This window comes from Argiope bruennichi, chromosome 10 (assembly GCF_947563725.1).
Source record: "Argiope bruennichi chromosome 10, qqArgBrue1.1, whole genome shotgun sequence".
Classification (NCBI taxonomy): domain Eukaryota; kingdom Metazoa; phylum Arthropoda; class Arachnida; order Araneae; family Araneidae; genus Argiope; species Argiope bruennichi.
This window is the reverse complement of record NC_079160.1, coordinates 40,922,133-40,945,351: the sequence shown is the minus strand read 5'-3', so window position 1 is coordinate 40,945,351 and position 23,219 is coordinate 40,922,133. Positions and strand designations below refer to the sequence as shown.

General features: G+C 29.5%; 1 protein-coding gene across 1 annotated transcript in view; it reads left to right on the top strand.

Moving 5' to 3' along the window:
• LOC129988396 (integrin alpha-PS1-like) overlaps positions 1–23,219 on the top strand; it is a 147,584-nt gene that overhangs the window by 106,900 nt on the left and 17,465 nt on the right. Inside the window, exons 2-8 of the mRNA XM_056096620.1 lie at positions 8,772–8,902; positions 12,401–12,480; positions 13,988–14,170; positions 15,319–15,472; positions 16,837–17,041; positions 20,948–21,032; positions 21,323–21,428. Of these exons, the coding sequence (XP_055952595.1) occupies positions 8,772–8,902; positions 12,401–12,480; positions 13,988–14,170; positions 15,319–15,472; positions 16,837–17,041; positions 20,948–21,032; positions 21,323–21,428 (944 nt within the window). The remainder of the gene's footprint in view (positions 1–8,771; positions 8,903–12,400; positions 12,481–13,987; positions 14,171–15,318; positions 15,473–16,836; positions 17,042–20,947; positions 21,033–21,322; positions 21,429–23,219) is intronic.

Below are 23,219 nucleotides of genomic sequence, written 5' to 3'. Positions count from 1 at the left end.
ATTTCAATTTTCTTTCAGATTTGCATTTTAACGAAATGTAAGCTAAGGTAATGCATTCACAATAAATTATTCCCGTGTTTCTTCTGTCAGTTAATTAATTTGCTACCCTTTTTCATGGCTCAGGTTAATTAACACGGAACTGAATTAATATTATTTAGTGACTTTTAACCTTTTATGTACAACTTTTAAATGTCTAAAGAAACTGCTCTTCAAGATTATATATTTTTCTGCATTGTTTTTTATGTTTTTTTTTTTTTGTCTTATTTAAATTGATTTTGCTCGTTTATTCCTCTACAGGCTACATTTGGCAACTTGCTCGTCCGAGTATTGAATTTTCTGGCTGTTAAATTATTAATAAGAAATGAATTTATTTCAAATTTCACCTTGTTTTTTGATAAGATAGAAACAAATATGAATTTAATGGAATCAGTTTGCAGATGATTTAAAATTCTGTACGTTAGAAAAAGTTCTTTTTAAGAAAGAGTAGTTTTTGTAATCTCAATTTAATATTGGTGAAAACACGCGATTCAATGGTTTGATTGAACAATGAAATTATTATAGTTTGAATTTTTCACATTAAAAATATTGTTACAAATTGTATATAAATTTTTTTTTGTATTATTAAAAAGGTAATTTTTTTCAGAATTTTAGCCGATGTAAAAAGACATGTTTGTGAGATATTTTTTTGGAAAAATAGTCAAAATACATTTTAAAAAATGTTTAACTTATTTTTTAATTATCTTTCGGATGGGCGATAGTGAACTTCACCCTGTGTTGAAAAACATAAGTACAAGCTTTATCAAGAAAAGTTGAAAACTATAGATATGTTTTAAAAGTCACACACGCATATACATATCAATGTAGTTTTGATATAAGTGTAAACTAAACATAACTATCCATGTGAACAATCTTCTCTGAATTTTTGTTCATTTGTGTTAATATGAGATAATGAATAATAAACTGTCGATTGCTTTTTCTTAGTAGGTAATGAAATGATAGAAAGAGAAATTCTGAAAAAGCTGAAAAAAATCTCGAAAAATAATAAAGAAAATAACTGATAATTGGAAGCAAAACAAAAATATTCTGTTACTAAGAAAATGTCATCTTTAGAAATAAGTAAATAAATATTAGTAATATGAAATTTAAAAGGGGAAACAATTTTTTTCCCTTTTATGATTTTGATGAAAAATAATATAAAAAGAACTATTAAGTAATTATGCATATTTTTCTTTCTGAAGTTATTTCTTAACTTAATATAACTAGATTTTATAAAACTGAATTATAATTCTTAACTTAGTATAACTAGATTTTATCTTGAATTTAAATAACTAGATTTTATAAAATTTAATTTGGAAAGTTATTTTAGATATTTTGTGAAATTGAATCAGAAAAGCCAGCACATGTGACTTCTATTCGGGATTTTTGGGAATTTGACTTTGAGACAGTGTATAGTACGAATACCAATTGAACGGCCTTTAAAATATTATAATTACCACTATTGAAAAAAGAGAAACCATATTCCATATAAATTTGAAAAATAATTCTTCTGGAACTAATTATTTAAAAAATTATATTTGTTTTATTACTATTATTTTTTTACAAACCAAAAGGCAGTAATTTAGAATGTATCTGTCTGATACGAGTCGTTTAGTCACATAAGCAGAATTCAAAATAAAAATTTTAAAATAAAAGAACTGCTCAGATATCTTAATTAAAATAAAACATTTAATAAATTCTGTTTTCGGAAGGATGTGAAAGCTTCTACTGCATCAATCAAATATTTTTCTTATTCATAACAAATTTTATCTACACGAAAAATCATATTCTAATCTGCTAGTCACTTCTCTTCTACAACAAATTTAGCACTGAAGAATATTGGTAAGACTATCTATTCGGCAAATCACTATTTGGAATAGGAAGGGAATCTCCTATACAGTACAATCCCCTGAATGAAATAGCTATACATTCTCTCTCCCCCTGACATGGAGTTTGCAGGAATAAATATCCTTTCTATGAAATCTGATAGGGACAAAATTACCCATTTCTCGTGGGGGCTATCAGTATTATTTCACTCATCCCTATTTCTGATGTGCTTAGATTTTGATCCATTAAGATACGCTTAATTTGCTATAAATACACACACAAAATGAATATCCTGCCAGTGAAATACGATACGCTCAAAATTGCCCATCTCTCATGGGGTCTGTCAATATTATTATAATCACTCTATTGCTGATGGTCGTAGATTCTGAAACATTAAGATACATTTTCGTATAAATAAGAGATACGGACAGAAGAATGATAAATAGCATTCTGAAGTTTTTAGATAATATTGTAATTGCATGTGTGTGCTTAATCTTTCTCTTATAAATAACTTGATATAGCTGCTATAAAATTCTTTCGTTATTGACCTTGTATTCCCTATATTGTTACCTACCTGATGGAAATAATTATATAACGTTATTTTATTAAATTATTATAAGAAATCTTGGTAATTATTCAAAAAAAAATGGTAATGGATGTTCCAAAGGTAATAAAATACAAGGCTTTATTATTTTAGTGCTCTATCTTAGTCTAATCCGCGCAAATTTTATTGCATTGATCTTTGATTTCTTCTACTCTGTGTAAATTAATATTTTTATCTTTTTGACAATTGACTTTGAATACTTTTATTAATACAGAGGGCTTATCTACAGGTTATTATTAAGGTTATTAATATTAAGGTTTTTTTATAGAATCAAAAGATTATTGAAACTATAAAGGTCTCACTGACTGCCTACTACTGTTATTACTGAAAAACCCAAAAACATTATGCATTTGTTTTATTTTTCATTTACTGTTTCCAAGTTGTTAAAATGCCTGGATGGTCCAAATACTTTCTATGTCAAGCCTTTCTAACAAAATTTACCTTTTATTTTCTTTGTACGGTTAGAGGAATATAATGAGCGGTCCACAGGTTATTAGAGAATGCATAACAGAGACTTCCAATGCATTATGCAAGACTTTCTCATACTTTTGACCGGTTAAATACGTGGTTGAAGGAGTTATTTAATATTTATTCGGCACCTTTCCAAGCACTCTGACCTGAGTGAAAGTCCATTTGTTATATTTCTGTGCTGTTACTCAAGAGCAAAGCAATTGGTGCCACGAGCCACTTGTAGCAGACGATTCATCTTGCGGGTCGCTTCGAGCACGTCTTCGCCCGATGACCTTCTTAATCGTTTGGCGCCCAAGTACCCTTAATGGCATCGTCACTCCTTAAGAAGAATGTTATAGCTCAAGATGCAACATTCTTCTTCTTTTTTCGTGTCCTTTCTCCAACCCTTTTGTTAACGACAAGTGAATAATTTTCTTTTGTGTATATTTGGATAGAGAAACCAAAATGTTTGTTTTTTAATGCAGTATTTGGTTAAATTAGAAATCGGATAGTTGAAGCATTGCAGTTCTCATAAAATTATGAAATCAAGCCATTATACCCCTAAGAATGTATTCTGAGTTTTCTGAACAAAATTATCAAGATGAAAAGATTGTGTAACTACTTTTTCAATTTTATTTATTTATTTATTTTTATTTTGCAGATATAATATGTTATATAAAAAAATCATTACTTTTTTCATGAAGGATAAAAATTATTGCATTTCATGATTACACAATAATTTATTTGATAGTGAAGAGTGTTGCATGGGTGAAATGACTTGAAGACACATGTTGCCTTTTTTGTGGTTTATTGGTAACATCAACAACAAAAGGCACATGATTACGCTATAGTGTAGTAGGCCTAGAGATCTGTAGAAAAATCATATAATATCTTGATAAGCAAATTAGTCAACAGGTCAACAATTAAATGGAATAACGTAACAATAAAAAGGCAACAATCTTTAAAATATCTCGGTGTTTAATACCGCTGAATCTCTGGTTCGAGAATTGACGGTTTGCTATGAGGTCTCATTTCAAAGATAAGTGTTTATTTAATGATTCGATTCCTTTTGTGAATGCTAAACGTATATTAATGATGATTAAACATCTTCATACTGACAGGTATATAGAAGTTTGGAAAGTGAAATGAAGGCAGAAGTGTTGTCCTTGTATTTCAAAAGCAGATCAAAAGCTGTAAAGTGCATCAAGTCCTCATGCAACTTCAAAATGGGCTGTAATCCTAGAATTCAAACAAAGACAAGTTTTGAGTTCACTTACCAATTGAACTAAAGATCTTCTTAATAGTTTTTAAGCCTAAATAGTGACAAACTTTTAACACTACTAAAAGTATTGGAGGTATATTAATTCTACTTATAGAAATCCTTTGCATTTGTAAGAAAATATCTGAATATATTCCTATAATTCTCATGGTTAATGATGTGATAGGATGGGACAAGACTAAAAAAAATAATAGAAGGAAAGAATTATCATACATTTAATGGCAGTATTCGAAAATTTCATATTTTAATAAGTTAAACACTATTTTTTAATCTTTTATGAATTTAGGAATTCACCATAATCATTTCACGTGTTCCTGAACTATTCAAAATTCAAAATGGATTTTGTCAGCAATAAATTTTAAATAAGGTATAGGAGCAAGAATTGAAACTAGGAACTATATTTAAAAAATGCGGAAGAAGAAATCCTAGCTTCATGTGTCTTCAAAATAAATCTTCCAAAAAAGAAACCGTAACATTTTCAAAAGTGAGTTATGTAATCCTTGCCTTTAAATTAAGCAATACTTTAAATTATCAACCCATAGAATGCATTTAGTACGTTTGCTGAAAGACATGATGGTATTGTAATTACAACATAGTAATGTAAATATATTTTTTGAAAAGAGCAAATGTTATTATTGATATTTATGCATTGAAATGATAAAACATTGTTTGTTATATAAGTAACGTTTGTAAGTACTAATCTCTAGTGTAAACGTTGTTTTATGTCCACTACTTTTATGAAGCATGGTGCATGAAATATAAACCCACATTCTCCGAGTATAGCCTGAAGCAAAAATGTTTATAAGATTCTAGCTTATTTGCAGATAACATATTTGATGTTATATAATTACGGAAATAATTGAATACTTTTGTGCGTTTTTTATCAGTTCATCAGCTATTAAAGGGGAGATTGGAGACATCTCTAATCTATTAATGAAATTGATTAGAGAGGAGAAAGGTTTTCAAGTCAATTTTAGATAAATAGATTTTGATAATTTTTCTGGAAAAAAAGATGTCAATTCATGTTTACGCGATGCAAGTTAAATCCATCGAACCATCACCACCTACTTATTCATCGTTAAAAAAAGCGTCAAGAGAACAAACAGTTAAGTGACATGCGCCATTACTTTTGTCATGTGATTTGATTCCTTTGTATAAATCGCTAAACGAAACCGACAATAATTGGTGCCAAATGTGCTATTCTTTAAACCTATTATATTCACTGTCACCAAAATTAAAGCTAATTTTTTTTCCACGAATTGCACGCCAGAGTTCATATACGAATGCCCTCTTCAACGTTTCTGACAACTTCTTTCGGAAAAAATGTACTTTTTTCATGAACACTGACAGGAATGGCCATTATTTTGGGTTCATTTTTTCTGAATGCTGTGAATCACGTTTGAAACATCTGATGTAAAAACTAAAGAGCACCCTGTTGAGCCGTACTTTATGTTTTTCTGAGCAGTGTCAAAGGCGGTTTTCCGACGAATACCGAGAAAGTGACAGTGACGGTTGGCAACAATCATCATCAACTACAATTAGGCACTTCCTGAACGTGTTCGTTCCCCTCTCTCCTTTCTAATGAACGAATGGGCGAGTTCGTAAATTTGTGAGCGAATTTGACGTAATGTCTGGTACTTTAATTTCTGCTTCACTTGTTCCAATCAAATAGGAAAAGAATTTCATTTATTTTTCTTATTTATTATTATTATTCTTACATTATGTAGTTGGTTCACAGGATTGTTTATGATAAAAAGAAATCTTATTTGTATGTTTTTAAATGATATTTCGTTCATGAAAGATTGTCAAAAATTAATATGGATAACTAGTTGCTTTTAGTGCCCAGCTGTTCACTCACCATATTTATAGTATTAATTCAGCGACGTCAACCAACTTTGAGAATGGTCTCCAACAGCGGGAATGGTCTCTCGCATACTCTCTAATAAACTTGTTATGCCAGAGAACACCTTACATGGCTTTGGCGTACAATAAGTTATGAAATATTAAATTTTGGCGTGAATGTAGCATTTCTATTGAATCTATCGTGTCATCATTGGCGATTAATTTCTATTGTGCATTACATGTATCCAAAAATCGAATTTGTGTTTTAGACACGATTTTTTTCTAACTAATTGGAACAAAACTGCACTTGTAATATCAAAACAACATACCAAATATGATGTATTTAAGTTATTGCTTTCTCAATTGGCGCATTTACATGTTTCCAAAAGTACTGACCGACAGACTGTCAACCCGTTGTTGGATTTGGTTCACATTTTAATATGTGTCTACACTATAGATGTTAAGTCTGTGTACCGAATCTTATCTATCTATCTCCGTTTTTAAGTTATCGTGTTAACTTACATTATAATCGAACTTACACTTATATTCGAGCAGCTGAACAGACGGACTTCCTTTGAGCAGATTCTACTCATAATTTAATAGGAATCCCCAAATGTGGCGTAAAGATCGCATAACAAATTTCAACCGTCTAGTTCAAAGCGTTTCTAAGTTATCTTTGCAACAGACTGAGAAACATTTTCTAAAATTTGTGTTTTTCGAACTCAGAGAGGTCAAAAACGTGGAGATTCGTCAAAATCTCGAGTTTGAATTTTTTTAAAGGTTACTATATTTTTTCTATATTACGTATACTAGAAAGTAAAAGGTATTGTTTTAAATTTCACTTAAAAAATGAACTTTGAGCATTCCGTTTTGTTAAATACATCTACAAAGTGGTAAAATAAATTAGTAGAATTAGTCCAGTTTTTGAAATTGAGGACTCCGTCAAAGTTCTGCTCCACTTTATCTACCGTTGAATCTAGAGGAACCAAATTTAAATTCTCCAAGTGATTGGCGCACGCTAAAAAAGTGTTTTCAAAACTTTGATTAAAAAATCGAAATTATCGCTCAAAATCACTTAAATTTCACCTTTTACAGCAAATATTTCAATATTTAAAAATAAACTTTTCAACTATACAAATTTTATTCATTTGTAGTTCTTTTCTCTAAGTTAAAAAAAGGACGGGGTGGCCTGGTGGTAGGGTTTTAGGTTCGAGACCCGATTCCACTGAAGAACCGTCGTGTAAGGGGGTCTGTTGCACGTTAAATCCGTCATGCCAAACGTCCTCCCACTGGTGTGGTGTGGAGAGGGGGGGTGCCAGCTCAGGTGTTGTCCTCGTCATCTGACCCTAGCCCTAGTGTTGCTTTACAACGGGACGTTAATATAACTAAACTAAGTTTTAAAAAATCACAAATTACTTTTTAGTATAATTTGCAGCAGTACTTTTCGTTGTTTTAATTACTGGATTTGTATTCGATGCATGTTGCGACGGTATTAATTATATTTTTTTATGTGCAAATTATCGTTGTCATGTAATTAAAAGTAAATTTGAAAAATAAAGGTAGCTATGAATCAAGCCTAAAACACTATCAGGCTTCGACTTTTCGAACTAGGAGTTTGTATCTCTTTACATTTTGTTTCGTTTAGCGTTGAATTTTGATCTTTTTAACTGTAATTTTAACTAACTGAAGCACATTGACTGCATAATGATCGTGTTTATGATCATAGATTAGAATGTTTCACTCACGGATTTTCACGAGAATAAACTTTTTCATTTTGTTATACTTTTACCACTTCACTGATTCCTCCATGCGACACATTCATCGAATATTCTATTTTTTAAAATTTATAAATTGAAGTCAGTCATTTATAGTTATCATAAATTAGTAGAAAAATTATATGGAATCAAGACTAATTTGAATTAATGCGATAACACAAAGTATCATCTTAACTAGGTTATAGAAAGAACAAAATACTTATATGAGTATTTTATATAATTTGGATGGATTTTAAATAGATCCAAATTTTAATTGCACGATATTTTTTGATGAAAAATAATTCTAACACTTTCCTTGATGTCAGTGTAATGAAAAATATATTTCAAAGAAAACATTCTGTAAGGCGGTGCTTCTTAAACTGCATGTGGCGCAGGAAAATATTTCTCTGGAGCATTTCTTTCTTATTCATGATTTTAAAATGTCTTGCATATTTTTATTTAATTTGATTATGTTTTTTGCTTGTAATGGTAAAATTTTTCAATCGATTCTTCTGATATGCTAGAGGTTTAAATTCTATACAGTTATGCTCTTTCGATATCAATGCAATACCGTAATATTTGTAAAATTTAATTGTTGTTAAACTGATTAATTGTATTTAGTTCGTCTTCAGTATTAGAGATGCTTTATCTGGTAGTGAATTTGAGAAAATTTTATTATAAATTTCCAAAATAATTAGAGTGACGGATTATTAACTGTATTACAGATTAAAAAGTAGAAAATATTTGAAGCTGTTTTTAAAACTTTTAAAACAAAAGAATTTTTAAAAAGTAGAAGTTTCAAATTTTTATCTGATTTCTTGATTTCTGATGAAAATCAATTAATATTTCATACATTTTAAAGAATTGCCAAAACATACTTTTTTAAGGCTTTATTATTGCTTGTATTATTTCTTTTAATAGTATGTAAAATGTACGTTGCCTTATAATACAAGTTAACTGTATCTTGTATCTGTTACAGTTTGTTGGTGGGATCTCCCCGTGCTTCAACTAGTCAACCAGGTACAAACCATTCCGGAGCTGTGTATAGATGTCCGATTACCACGTGGTTCAAAGACTGCCAGCAAATCAATATAGAAAACGAAGACGATCGTAAGTATTTCATTCTCACATCCTCAATAATAGAAAAGCGTAGTCTTCCTAATTAACAGTCATAGAATTTAATACATTACTGAACGTTTTTGATTGTCAAAATCAGATTATTTTTAATAATTTCGCATTTTTGAAAAACGGATTATATCTGTGTAGAATATTTTCTCATTTATTGCAATGATTTCACTAAAACGGATAGATAAAGAAATTAATAGATAGATATTAAAATAGATAAATAATGGAACTTTGTATGAGGGAGAAACGAATAAAGATTTTAAGCAAAAATTATTTCTCTCTTAAAATTAAAGATTCTTAATACCTGTTTTATTTTCGTTATTTCTTTTTGTTATTGTTTTTTATTCACTTTCTATTGTGCTAAAGTTTTAAAATTAGGCATACTTGTCTATTGTCGATGGCAAGCATTTTTAGAGCTTACCAATCAATTATTATAATTAAAATTTGATTCTATACTAGTGGTGCCATATGGTAGTGAATTTGATAAAAATTGTCTCCCCGATTCTATAATATTTATAATCATGAATTACAAATTGAAGATTACAGAGGAGAAAATAACTAGTAGTGGGGGGGGGGGATATTTACTTTACAATGTATTTATAAAAATTGTGTTTTTATAAAGTTTTTTAAAATTTTATTCAGCTAATACTAACAACATATTATTAATGAACATTATAAAACTCATGCAAATCGTGAAAAATTTAGAATTTCATGTTTTGAATTGTGTACTATAATCTTAATAATTCGTTTGGTTAGCCGTTAAATTTCCTATCAAAACATTGTTGAATTATAATGTACAGCCACATAATAATGAAGTCCAGCGCAGGCATTGAATAAAATGGAAACAAAAGATCGATCTGTATATATTTATGATGACGAGTTTATAGCTACCCGTTGCCGCAGATTTGACAAATAAGCTTGCATTTAAACAATCGGAATTATTCATCTTCAATTTTCTATTCAGTTAGAAAACAATGCATCATTATATTGCAGAACAAAGTCGTGTTAAAATGTGCTGGAGCTGCAAGTCTCGAGATTTTTCAATCAAGAAACAAATATTTTATTTAGAATTTGAGCAATAAATTATCTGAACAGAAAACTGCTTACAAAATGATGTTTTGACTGTCATCCTCGACTGCATAAATTTACATGCGTCTTATTTCTTCAGCTTCTACGAAAACTAGTTGGAGTGGAAATTTGAAGGAAAAATATCGATAAAATAAAGACAAATAATCAGTGAAATATGAAATAAATTCCTAATTTTTGAAAGGATTTTACTTCATTTTTTAATTAATTTTCCGTACTAAAATCATTTATTAATTTGTAAACGGAAATCTTTTTATGAAATATGATTCTTCATTTTTTTTTTTTCAATTTTCCACGAATTGAAATTTTATTTCTTTTAGTTAGGTTTGATCAAATTAACGTTGTGTGTGTGTGTGTGTGTGTGTGTGTGTGTGTGTGTGTGTGTGTGTGTGTGTGTGTGTGTGTGTGTGTGTGTGTGTGTGTGTGTGTGTGTGTGTGTTTTAAATCTATACGTGAACTACTTGGTATGTACCATGTTATTTTAACCGCAATGAGGAATTCAAATAACAAAGGCAACGCCTGAATCAATCACCCATTCTCGAAATTACCATGCCTTATTAACAATATTTTTCTTATACCAGGAGCTTATTTAAATTATGAAAAATTAACCATTCTTAAGTGTAAGAATGTCTTGATTTTCGTTGCATGTTCCGTGTCTTGTTAAGCTGATTCTTCAATAACTTATATCGTCATCCATTTCCACTGAAAAACCATCATGTTTATAGATAGCAGTCAAATTCAATCTGTCATCCCGTTTTGAAAAATTACGTAAGAACTATTTCGAAATAAACTTTTTAATTTTGATGCATAATCAGGTGAACATAATGTTATCTGAATTGTTACGCCAAACAGCAGACATCAAACACCAGACAATCATGTGAAGGTATTTGTCTCACAGTGATGCCATCTCCACTTTAGTATGGTTGAATTCCATAATCATTTAATTGATATTGAGGTTGCATGAGAACTACTTCGGAACTGCCTTTTGATTTTGGTTTGCAGTCAGATAAACATGCGTCATCTGATGATATGCCACTCATCAGACATCCACATCACTACGTGAAGTATATAACCTACAATGTTGTGTCTTCACGTTAGTGTGCTAATGATTTATTAATAATTTGATTGATGTTGGTTTGAGGTTACATCATAACTATTTCGGAACCAACTGCATAATTTTGATTCTAGTCAGATGAAGAGTGTTAAAAGGGCCTTTTTCTAAGCCTCTCCGTCACCACCTGCGTTCTTTGAACCTACGCTCGCAGATAAAATGTTTCTAGAACACCTACCAGATGTATCTTTGATGGAATCGACTCGTGAACCCGCAATTCACTTTTTCCTGAAATCGAGACTTGAGTATCCTACCTCTTAAGTGTGATATATGAATAAATTACTGATGCTTTTCTTGATTGCACAATAATTTATTTGATAGTGAAGATTGTGGTCTGGGTGAAATGACTTGAAGACACATATTGTCTTGTATGTGGTTTATTGGTAACATCAACAACAAAAGGCACAGGATTACGCCATAGTGTAGTAGGCCTAGCGAACTAGACATAAAATTTCTCAGGAGAGAGAGAGAGAGAGCCGAGATAACACTCCCCCTAGTACAGGAGTCAAGTTCGCTTCTACTGGAAAAAAAATATACTAACATCAACAGGGAGACCATGTGATATTTACATGATTGGCAGCTAGCTCCGCCCAGTAAGACCACGTGGTTAACTGAATTCTTAACATGATATGTTAGCTGAGATGAAATTTTCGACACCTCTATGAGGCCAAATTGATCTCGTGTAGTTTCGGAAAGGTATATTACTTTTAAAAAAATCTAATTTATGCATTCCTTCTCTTGATGGATCAATCTCATCCTTTTTATTATTTTTCTTAAGAATGTTTCTAAATATCATTCACTATACAATTTAGGAAAGTCTTTTCTGACATGAATTTTTAGCATCTTTCTGATTGAGGACATATTTTGTGTTCGGAAGATAAAACATGCAAAGATGCTCATAATATATTTTTAAAAGTATCAGGCTGAAGCTATTTTTAAAATGCCTTCATTTTTATTTTATTAAAATAGTTTTTCAATACATCATTTCCATTCTATCCTTATTTAATAAAGGTTTTCCCTCCTCGTCCACTTCATTCTTTTAGCGTAAGAAGTGTTGATCAAAAATGTGTTCTTCATTTCAAATTTTGATAATTATTTTCACGTGATTAAAAGTTAATATAATCATTAAATTATGAACAGCAAGGGAATCATGAATATAGTTATTTAAATCTCATAAGCTATGATTTTTTTTTTAATTTTTCATGATTGTTTCGTATGAAAAATCTTTGAATCATTGAATTGTATTTTGCATGTATTTGAATAACTTTATTCTTTTATTTTTGTAGCTCCCGAAGAAGATGTCATTAAAGATGATCAATGGCTTGGAGTTACTGTGAAAAGTCAAGGTCCTGGAGGCTATGTTTTGGTAATAATTATATTCTGTAATCCTTTACATTTGAGCAGCACGATTTAAATTCTCACGACGTTAATTATAATAATCTGTGTGTGAATGATTTGTTAATATATCTTTGCTACTTCATTGACATTTATCGATTGCATTTGAAATCTTTCCACGTTTAATGCTTTTTTGCATTATTAGAATTTTTATTTGTTATCTTCTTGATTTATGAGGGTATTAACTTTCTTTGCATCTGAAACAAGATAAATAAATCGGATAAGTTGTTTCATATGAATAGTGTGATACTGTAAATGGTGGTTACTAGATGGTGTTATAAAGGTGCAAAATCTAGTTTTTATTTCATACAAATTCATTTTATTGGGTAATAATAAAAGACAATTGTTTGTATCCACGGCGTTTAATTGATGGTAACTTAAGAAGATGCTGGCTTACACTGTTAGTCATATATGACATCTGTCACTGTGTTACGGTTTATTGCAATTGTGTGAAATTAACCGTATTGGCACGTTCTCATCAGATTTTGCATGATCTTATCCCGTTTTGCACTACGTTTTAAATCGTATGAAGAATTAATGATTTTATTCTTTTTAGAATGTTAAGAACTCCCGCATTAGTAATGTGAAATTTTTCACCCCTTTCTTGAAAGAAGCTTTTACTGAAAACAATTAAAAGTTTCTTTATAATTAAATACCATAATGCATCGAATGAAGACCTACCCCGTCTTTTCTAAGCATTTTGGGTAATTTACATGATATTGTCGCTATAGTAATAGAGGAACTGCGAATGGATATCTTGATGGCCATCGCCGACTATGGCCGAATGTCTCCCACAAGAGAAATTCCGTCATCACAGTGGAATAACTCGATATCAAATCATTTCTATATCCCCAGTGATTTCCATCCGCATACTCGTGATTTATAATGCTTTTGGGGTTTTTTCATAACGTATGGAATTATTCAGAAGTCCATTTAAATATGTAGGAATATAATCATCGCATTATCTTTTATTTCTCATAAATCCTTTCTATGTTAAACATTTTTTATGAAAATCTGGGACTGAAATATCTTACAAAATTTATGTTATATCTTGAAGAGCTAAAACATTATGATCAGTATTTAAAACTTTGTAGGTCCACCTTTTTCTCGGACATCAGCTTACATACATGCAGGCATAGGATCCAAGAGTTAAAAGAGCTTAAATAAACTTGTAGATCATTGGTTTATTCCTTGAAGTCGTGTTAATGATGTTTATTGTCTATAGATAAGAGACATACTATGTCGTCCAAGATACTTTGAGCTCGGAAAACTTCATTATAGAACATAATTATTTGAGTTCTTGGACGTTTGTAAGCCGGAATTTGATTATTTTTTAAATTGCTCCTGCTATCTCACTATTGAAGGTTATGTTATTAAATCATTCATTCTTTTTATTTTTTCATTATTAATTATAATGAAACATTAAGACTATTTCCTAAAAGATAATAAGTTTTGAAATATTTTTATTTTATTTGCAGGCCTGTGCTCACCGTTACATCAAAAAGGGTCCTGATTACCAATGGGGTCTTGGAATCTGTTATTCTCTCAGCCAGACTTTGGCCAACCATAGGGAATGGGAGCCTTGCCTCAACCGTCCAGTAGCAAAAGCACACGAGCAGTTTGGTTACTGCCAGGCTGGTACCAGTGCAGACATATCAGAAGTATGCATACCATGTAATTAGACTTAATATTCTTATTGCCTACAAAATCAACTGGGCAGTCTATTATTCTGTTAATGATTTTACAATTACAATTGTAATTTGATTTAATGTCGGTACTTAAAATATCTGATTCAAAATCGATGTTGTATAAATATTGATGCATATTTTAATCAATGTCTGTTGTATTTAGGTATGTATGTATGTATGGTGTTGCCTCCAAAGTTGGTTTGAATAATTTGCAGTAGGCATTTTATGAATTGGTGGCAATTCAGTTTGTGTCTTTGCAAACCTGAATTCTGGTTCACTTCGTGAACTATTCAACGAACTCCGATTTCATTTTGAGTGCGACAGTCATTTGATCGTAATCAGTGAGTCACAGTTTCGAAAACTCGATTTCAATGAAAACTGAACCATTTTCCCTCTAAATCCATCGAGACCACAATTGCCCTCCCATTATTTCAGATTGAAAGCCAGTATACGAGGGCGCCGGTTGAAGTGTTGAAACCACAAATGCTCTCCATCGAGGCAGATTACAAATCTATCGAATACTGAGATCACAAATATTTTCCCATTAGTGTGGAGTGAAAACCAGTATACGAGGGCGCCTGCTAAAGTGTTGCTTTCGTTACCTGACCATGATTGAAAGTTACGATGTTCCAAATATGTTCTTGTATTGCTTTAAAGTGGAATACAAATATAACTGAACTAAACTCATCTGTGGTAATTGAGAAACAATATTCATGCATTTTTTTTTCGTACTCTTTTGCTGAATAAAATTGTAATATCCGTCTTTTTTTGATTTATTGACGTTTTCCCTTTTTATTTGGGTAATTAGGAAAAGGTGCATGTTTTCTTTTTGCTCTTTGAGTACATTTCTAAAATATTCCTTAACATTCAGTGTTATGGATGCAAATATTTGACGAGATACTATGGGGGATTTCTAAAATGATCAAGTGTCTTACCACTTGTGACTTTTACAAATTTAGTCGAATTTACTTAAAAATTAAATGTTTAAATTACTGTGATAAACAAAATTAGTTGTGTAAAAAATAATGAAGGATATTTCCATTTAAGAACTTGCATAAGATTTGTTTAATCCATTATATTTACAATTTATGATATTGTTTAAATGTATTTATTATTTAAAGGATCACAAGCTAATAATCGGTTCTCCCGGACCATACACATGGAGAGGAACAGTGTTTGTCAACAGTGTGAAATTTGGCATTAGGGACGATAAAACGTGGTACTATGGACCTCTTCTGGACGACGATGCACCTATTGACAAATACAGTTATTTAGGTATTTTTTATTATGTTTTTGTACCCTTTTTAAAATTAATACAAGAAATGCATTTATTTTTTTTTTAAAAATCAATGGTGGTGCATTCATTAAAAAGTTTAATTTTAAAAATTCACAGGAAAATTATATGAAGCAATACGGTAAGTCCATGCACATATTAAACAGTTATAGAAATCATAATAAATGCATTATCGTATAAATGCAGAAAAATCATAATAAATGCATTTTTCCAAGTAGAACTAAATATTTGCCCTGCTACCATATTGAAAATAAAGCAACATTTTGAATAAGAAAAAAAGATTAAAAATATAGTTATAAAATGCAGAAATTAAAATAGTAAAATACAGGAAATTCAGTTATAATTATGTAACAAAACATTCTTTTGTCTCTATTCATATTTTTTTATTACATGCACTTAACTTTCAATATAGCATTCACATTGCACATTTTTCTTTTAGTATGCTTTAAAAAAATCCTATTGGCATTGCATTTGAATTCTAATTGAAACAGTTCAAGCGAATCTTACGTTTCCACGTAAGAAAATAAACCAAAGACTATTATGTTTTTATGAAACGATTAAACGGATTGATTTAAAACGTCATCATTATCATTTTATACATTTTACACATTCATTCTTTATGCATTCTTTATGGATTTGCATCTTATACATTCTTTATACATTTATACTTTATACATTCATTTTAAAGTCATTCTTTATACTACCCATACTTTATCCATGAAATTTCAAATTTACTCATTTTTAAATTGAAAGCATAAACTGCGAAGTTATAAAAAAATCTCATTTATCAACCATAGATGGTAGCCGATACATCTGAAATTCGCAACTATTGCATTCATTTCTTTCTTTTTATTAGAAACTTTTTGCTTCTCTTTAAATGTAGAGATGACATTAGCGGTTAGGCGTATAGGAGTAAGAGGCGCTCACCACGTACCTCCCAACTCTGAATGGCCACGTAACACATTTGCATCTCTGTCTTATGCTTGTAGGCAATTTACAACATGTAAATAACTTTGCACCTATGGATAGTAATGTCATCATCCAAATATTGCTCATGAGCTCGCGAGTTGAAGATGTCGCCAAAGTGCAATTAATTCTACGATAGTTGTAAATGGAGAAGAGAACAGATCTTCTCTAATTCAGATATATATAATCTCAAATAATTCTAAATTTTACAGAATATGATTTTTTTTTTAAAAGTGTTTTACTACAGAAAGTTTCACTATTCAACTAATCTTTATCATTCTATTGCATGTTGTTATACGTCTTTCATGAATATCGCCATGTATGTAAAAATTACCTACATTCCATTTACTTTTATTTTATCTAAAATCCAATCTTTCAGGGATGTCCGTCACTACTGGGAAATTTTTTGGAAATGAAACCAGTTTTGTCGGAGGAGCTCCCAGAGGTAACGGAACCGGTCAAGTTGTATTTTACAAGAAGAATAAAATGGAATCGACATTTTCCACTGAAGTGGTTTTAGATGGAGAACAATTTGCATCATCTTACGGTTACTCATTGGCATCTATGGATATAAATAGTGATGGGTAAGTTACAGATTTAATATTTTAAAAGGACCAATTTGAATTTTTTTTTTAATTATTATGGCTAGGAACTTTTTATAAATTGCATGTTGCTTAATACAAAATCCTCTACTGGGCAAATTCGGCACGTAGTTATTTCTTGAATCATTTAGGCATTCACTAACAAAGGATTTTATAAAATATTAATTAAATTTTAATTAAGTTGAAATTAATCGAAATGTTCAAATTTTTCACTTTCAGTAATTCCTGAGCATTTTATCAAACAAATTCAACTTCTATACCATTTTAAAATTTAAAAAAATATCTTTCCAGTGATTTCAGTTTTATTTTTATACTCTTTTGTTTTAATTTTTGTAAATATTTAAAAATATTTTTAACTAACTTTTCTAACAATTTTTTTTAATGACTGAGTGGTACAATTCGGTTTTAACAACAACCAAAAAAAAAAAAAAAAAAAAAAAAAAAAAAAAAAATTCGGAAATTTGGCGATTTCAGTATGTTTTTATAACTTGGCGAAATTTTTTCTTGGCGCAGTTTGATCGCCGTTAAAACTGAAGTGTACCGGGTAATAATTGTGTTCATTCGCACGCGTATTGCGCTTGCATTAAATATATATTTTATATGCACTTTGTATTTGCTATAATCAAAGAGTAGATTTTTAATAATAATATAAAGACGTACAAACTTAAAACATTATCATGTCTTTATATTTGGGACTAGAGTTTTAAAATTCTAAACATTTTTTAAATGTAAATTACAAAACAACAAAGGGAATTAATTTCCTGCTGCTATAGATATATTAACGTCTCCTTTGAAGTTGCATGACGATTGTTTTGAAGAAAAAAAAAATTCTTGATTTCCAACCGCGGTTAATAACGAAAGCAGCACTTAATCTAGTTGTTCCTTTTCCTGAACTTCACATCATATCAGCGGAAAGGTAGGTGGGACATGGATAAACCAGGTTTTTGCATATAATAGATCCTTTTGCTGTGATTGGATATTGAATCGGCGATTATCCTTTTGTTATAATCGGATGTTGAACTTAATGTTCTTCTAATTCAAAAGCCAGACGGTTGGTGAATTTTTATCGTTTTGTACTGGGTTCGTCTGGGGGAAAAGCTAGTAGAATTTATACATGAAATTAATACTTTTAGTAGTTAAATCCTAATAAATGTCGAGTTCATGTATGATATACAATCATATTGTACCTGAAAAAGGTACTAAATGCAAGAAAGCATAGATCTGGACTTATTAATCTTGCTAAATATATCACTTGCAAATAGAATATTACTTTATTAATATACTAGTACCATTAAAGACCAGCTGATTCTCTGATTGACTTTATTACAATACAATTATATCGTTTATATATAAGTTCATGTCCATGATTCCATCGAATTGTCAGACATTAAGGTGGTGCTATTTTAAATGTGTGTCCCTTCTCTGTACGAGCTGTTTTAATGGAGACTAGTCCTATGACATCATAACACTGTTAAAAACATAAATGTCCGCTTCATGTATCTTCCACATTTTACAGTATTGATATTTTACTTTTTTAATTCGTTTTTTAAACTATATAGATGCTAAATACAGCCTTTCTTTTTTTGGTTTTCTTCATTGAAAGGGAATCATGTGTTTAAGTATTTGAAGAAACAATGAAAACGGTTTAAAATTTAGGGCAATAATTTTAATCCAATGGTGGAAATTGTATTAAAAAATTTTAAAAAAAAGTGCATAACTACTAAATTTGTATGATTATAAAGGCAATCTTTGAAATGATGTAAAACTCATTTTTGAACAATAATATTTTCGGAAATTATCACAAAATAACCCCAATTTCGCTTGATTTTTAAGGAATTGAAATTTCAACAACATCTCTCCGAGATGCACATTCCTATCATCCAGGGAATTTATGTGCCAAATTTGGTAGCTCTAAGTCAAATGGTCTAGTCTATTAAGCGACAACACACTTATACGCACTTTCGTCTTTATTATTAATAAAGATCGGTTATTTTTTTTTATTCTTGGAGCCACTGTTAACTAAAATTTTGCACTTCGGAGCTTGGGGTTGATTAGGTTCGGAAATCAATGTCACTTAAAGAATCAGGATCACATTAAATACGATGTCGGAGATGAAATTTCCTCTCTCCTGTATGGCATAGGAGTTTGGAGAATGCCTGCTCTGATATCATCCTTTTCATCTGAATAAGACTGATAGTTAAGAAATTCATTTCAAATGTGCATGGACGATGGTATAAATAATTAAACTACGCTAAATTTAATTTTTAAGGAAAATTAGCATAGTATTTAAAAGAAAACAATTACAAGTTTTGCATGTATCACTAAAATATTCATGGCAGAATAAGAAGACAAATTTTGTAAATCCTTCTAATTAAATCATTTTATTTGTAAAAACTATGTTTATTTTTTTTTAATTATTGAAATATTGAGTTATCTTTTTTTTATCTTTTTTTTTGGTAATAAGTCAGCAAGAAAGAAGTGTGTTGTATTAAAAATTTAGTATCTGTCTGTGTGTTGACGTTCCACAAGCAAAACTGTTTGACCTGGAGCTACCAAACTTGGCACGTTTAAACTTTGGAGGATAAAACTGCACTAAAACATATATCTGCTGGTTGAAATTTTAATTTTAATTAATTAAAAATAAACGAAATTCTGGCGTTTTTCTGCGATAATTTCCGAATATATTACAGAGAAAAATGATTTTATTATGTCATATTAATTACAATAATTCTAAGTCTTCCTGCATGCAAACTCTAACATAATGAATAAAAGCTTTTATTGTGAAAATCAATGTCATATTTAGATTGATATATTTTTTTATTTTTTATGATTGATGCATTTATTGATATTCTGTTTTTAAAATTGTTTTGATATCGAAAATGTCACGCATAAAGAAACAAACGCATTGTCAGACAAATTTAAGCAGGATTGCATTTACAAGCCAATCAGACGATTAGCTTGCAGAATATTGACACCTGAACAATGCCATTTGGTATCATGAATTGAATCTAAAATCATTGTTGACGTGATTGCTACGTTATTTTCACGCAATTCTTTCCATTTCAAAACTTCAGCTGGATCATTCTTAATTTTATTACTATTATTATTTCTTATTTAAATTTAAATGATATTTTTCCATCACCAAATCAATAGATTTTATTATGAAACTAAAAATGTTAATAAATCTCTTCTAATCATTTTAAATGAATTTTTGTTTTTGTTGCCTTAGAATTTGGTTAATTGTCTAAATTTTTAGCATTTTACCAACATTTTTAATGTTTATTTTGTAACTATTTTTATTAACTGCGTTTCTATTTTTTTTAAAAAATTAAATCGAAAAATTGTTATAATTTTTATTATTTTGAATTATTGTGTCTCATTTTATGGCTTTAGCAAAACTCATCTACATTATTATATCTGCATCAATATTTTTTATTTCGTTGTGTTGGTTGTGAAATGATTTTAAATATATTTTCGGAAAAAATATTTTATTTTACTGGATATCTGTCTTCAAATGATTAAAATCGCTTAAAATCATTGTAAATGAATATTAAAATATATGAAATTTTGCACTTTTGAGTTAAATTATTTTTATTTTAAAGGTAAATAAATTTTTTATACTATTTTTTAATGTTTATGTTTTGTAAAGTAAGATATCCTCTAGCATAATAAACTATTTAATAATTTTAAACTAAACGCAAAAACATACCAGCCTTTAGAAGTTCTTTTAAATAATTTTGTTGCTTCCCTAGATGTATATATTTTCCTTTTTCTTACATACATATAAAACGATTAAATATTGGCGGAGTCGCTTGTACAACGGCTAGTATAAAAATGGGAAGAGTAAATTATTTCCATTAGAGTTAAATCTTTATTATTTTTTTACAGGTATTTAGATCTTATAGTTGGTGCACCTTTTTACTATTCAAAGGGAATTGGAGGTGCAGTTTATATTTATATGAACTCTGAAGAAGTAAGCATACAGATTTATTTATTTTTTCAATTTAATTTAAAGTATTTAAAAATATTTCACGAAATAGATTTCTATGCAATTTATTATCTGAATTTAATACTTTTAATTTCGATTTCCTTTAGGGAAAAGACTATAGTTTTTTTATACATTTATATTGAAGATTAAATATCTAATATGTTGTTTTATTTATTTATATATTTTGCTGAAATTTATACATAATTTATATTTTATCTTTGCAAATATATAGTTTTTGTAAAATCTAATAAATACTTAACGCAATATTTTTCCAGGGCATAACACCAGAAACAGAACCCTTAAAACTGACTGGAAAATCCGAATCGCAGTTTGGATTTTCTCTGGCGTCTTTGGGTGATTTGAATAAAGATGGCTATCCAGGTAAAAATCAAAATTAATATCAGGCTTTCAAACCGATCGAATGAATAAAATACCAGCCTTAAATATCGGTTTTGCAGTTTTTAAATAATATTATAATTTAAAAGCATATAGAGTTTTTACGGAATTTTGTTTGAAGTCTAACTTTGCCTGAAGAGTAGTGTTTTGTTGTGTTCGTTATGATATATTTTATTTATTATATTGGATTTTTTTTTTCCCTCTCTAGATATTGGATCATTTTATTTTCAGTCTGAATTCTTCCGTAAAAATGTTAAATTAAAATTTCCTTAAATTGTGTAAAGAATAATATTTTATGTTATTTGAACCAATAGATATATTGTTTCAAAATTACGATTTTTAATTACGAAAAATTACGATTTTTAAATCTTTATGCAGTCCGTCGATGTTGGTAGACATGCTCGATTTTGCTGATATTAATAATTTATATACATATACATACATTATTTTTATATGCATATACAAATTATATATATATATATATATATATATATATATATATATATATATATATATATATATAATATATATAATATACATAATATTTATATGCATATACAAATTTATATATATATATACATAATATTTATATGCAAGGGACCACTTTTCCCCTTAGCTTCAATGGACCGTAAAAAAAGACAAGAATGAAAAAACAAAAATTAACTTATTACAATACATTATGCATAATCATGGTTACTTTTTAACATAACCATTATGAAAATTCAGATATTTCTCTGATCGGTGTCATTTGTCAGTCTGGTTTTCTTTTCGAAGAACTTTGCTGCCAGAGCTTTGAGATGGACCTTCAAATTCATTTGAAACTACTTATTAATCTAGAATTACTCTTTTGGCTTCTTTATTAGTTTTGCATTTCAGAAGAGAGATGAAAATTACTCGACTCAGTATCGCATTTTTTCATGAAAATGGATGAGGGCACATGACTGTCACGATAGAAGATAAGGTCCAATAAGATTGTTCAAGTCGTTCGAGGGAAACAGAAAATATTAGAATCCTAAGCAATGAATTGGGCAGCTAGCATGTCAAAATTGCGATTTTTTTTAAGGTTTAGGCATTCCTATTCCATGTTCTTTCTTTAAAAGAAAATTAAACTCCCAGTCTAATTAGATACTTCATAGGAAGGTTCCAAGTTTGTGTTACATCTTCGGCTGCAATGTTCTTCGAAGAGAAAAAGCGATACTAGGTCCATCTATATGAGAAATGCCTGAATATGCACGCCGATTATGTCAAAAAATAGCAATGTTAGTACAAAATTTTTGATATTGAATTCATTTTCTTCACGACGTCATTTTTTTAATGGTTCAACAGAACTTGGAAAAAAAAAGTCGGCTTTATTATTCTGGTACCCAAATCGAATTTGTCAATGTCAAAAAAAAAAAAAAAAAAAAAAAAACTAGGTCGATTTATATGTTAAATGCCTGAATATTCATGCCGATTATATCGAAAAATATCAATGTTAATACAAAACTTTTAAAACTGAATTCATTTTTTTCTCGACACTTGTCTTTTTTTTTAATTATTATTATTATTTTATGTTTCATCAGAGCTTGGGAAAAAAATACTCGGATTTCTTATTTTGCTACCCAGATTAAATTAGTAAATATTTTTTAAACACATTAAAATTTTTTGCTTATTTTAAAATTTTCATCACATTGTTTTAATTTCGAAGAAGTAGCACACAAATAAACATCATCGATCAACATTATTTGCTCCGTTCAGTTCACTATTAAAGAATAAAACATGGAACTTATCATAAAA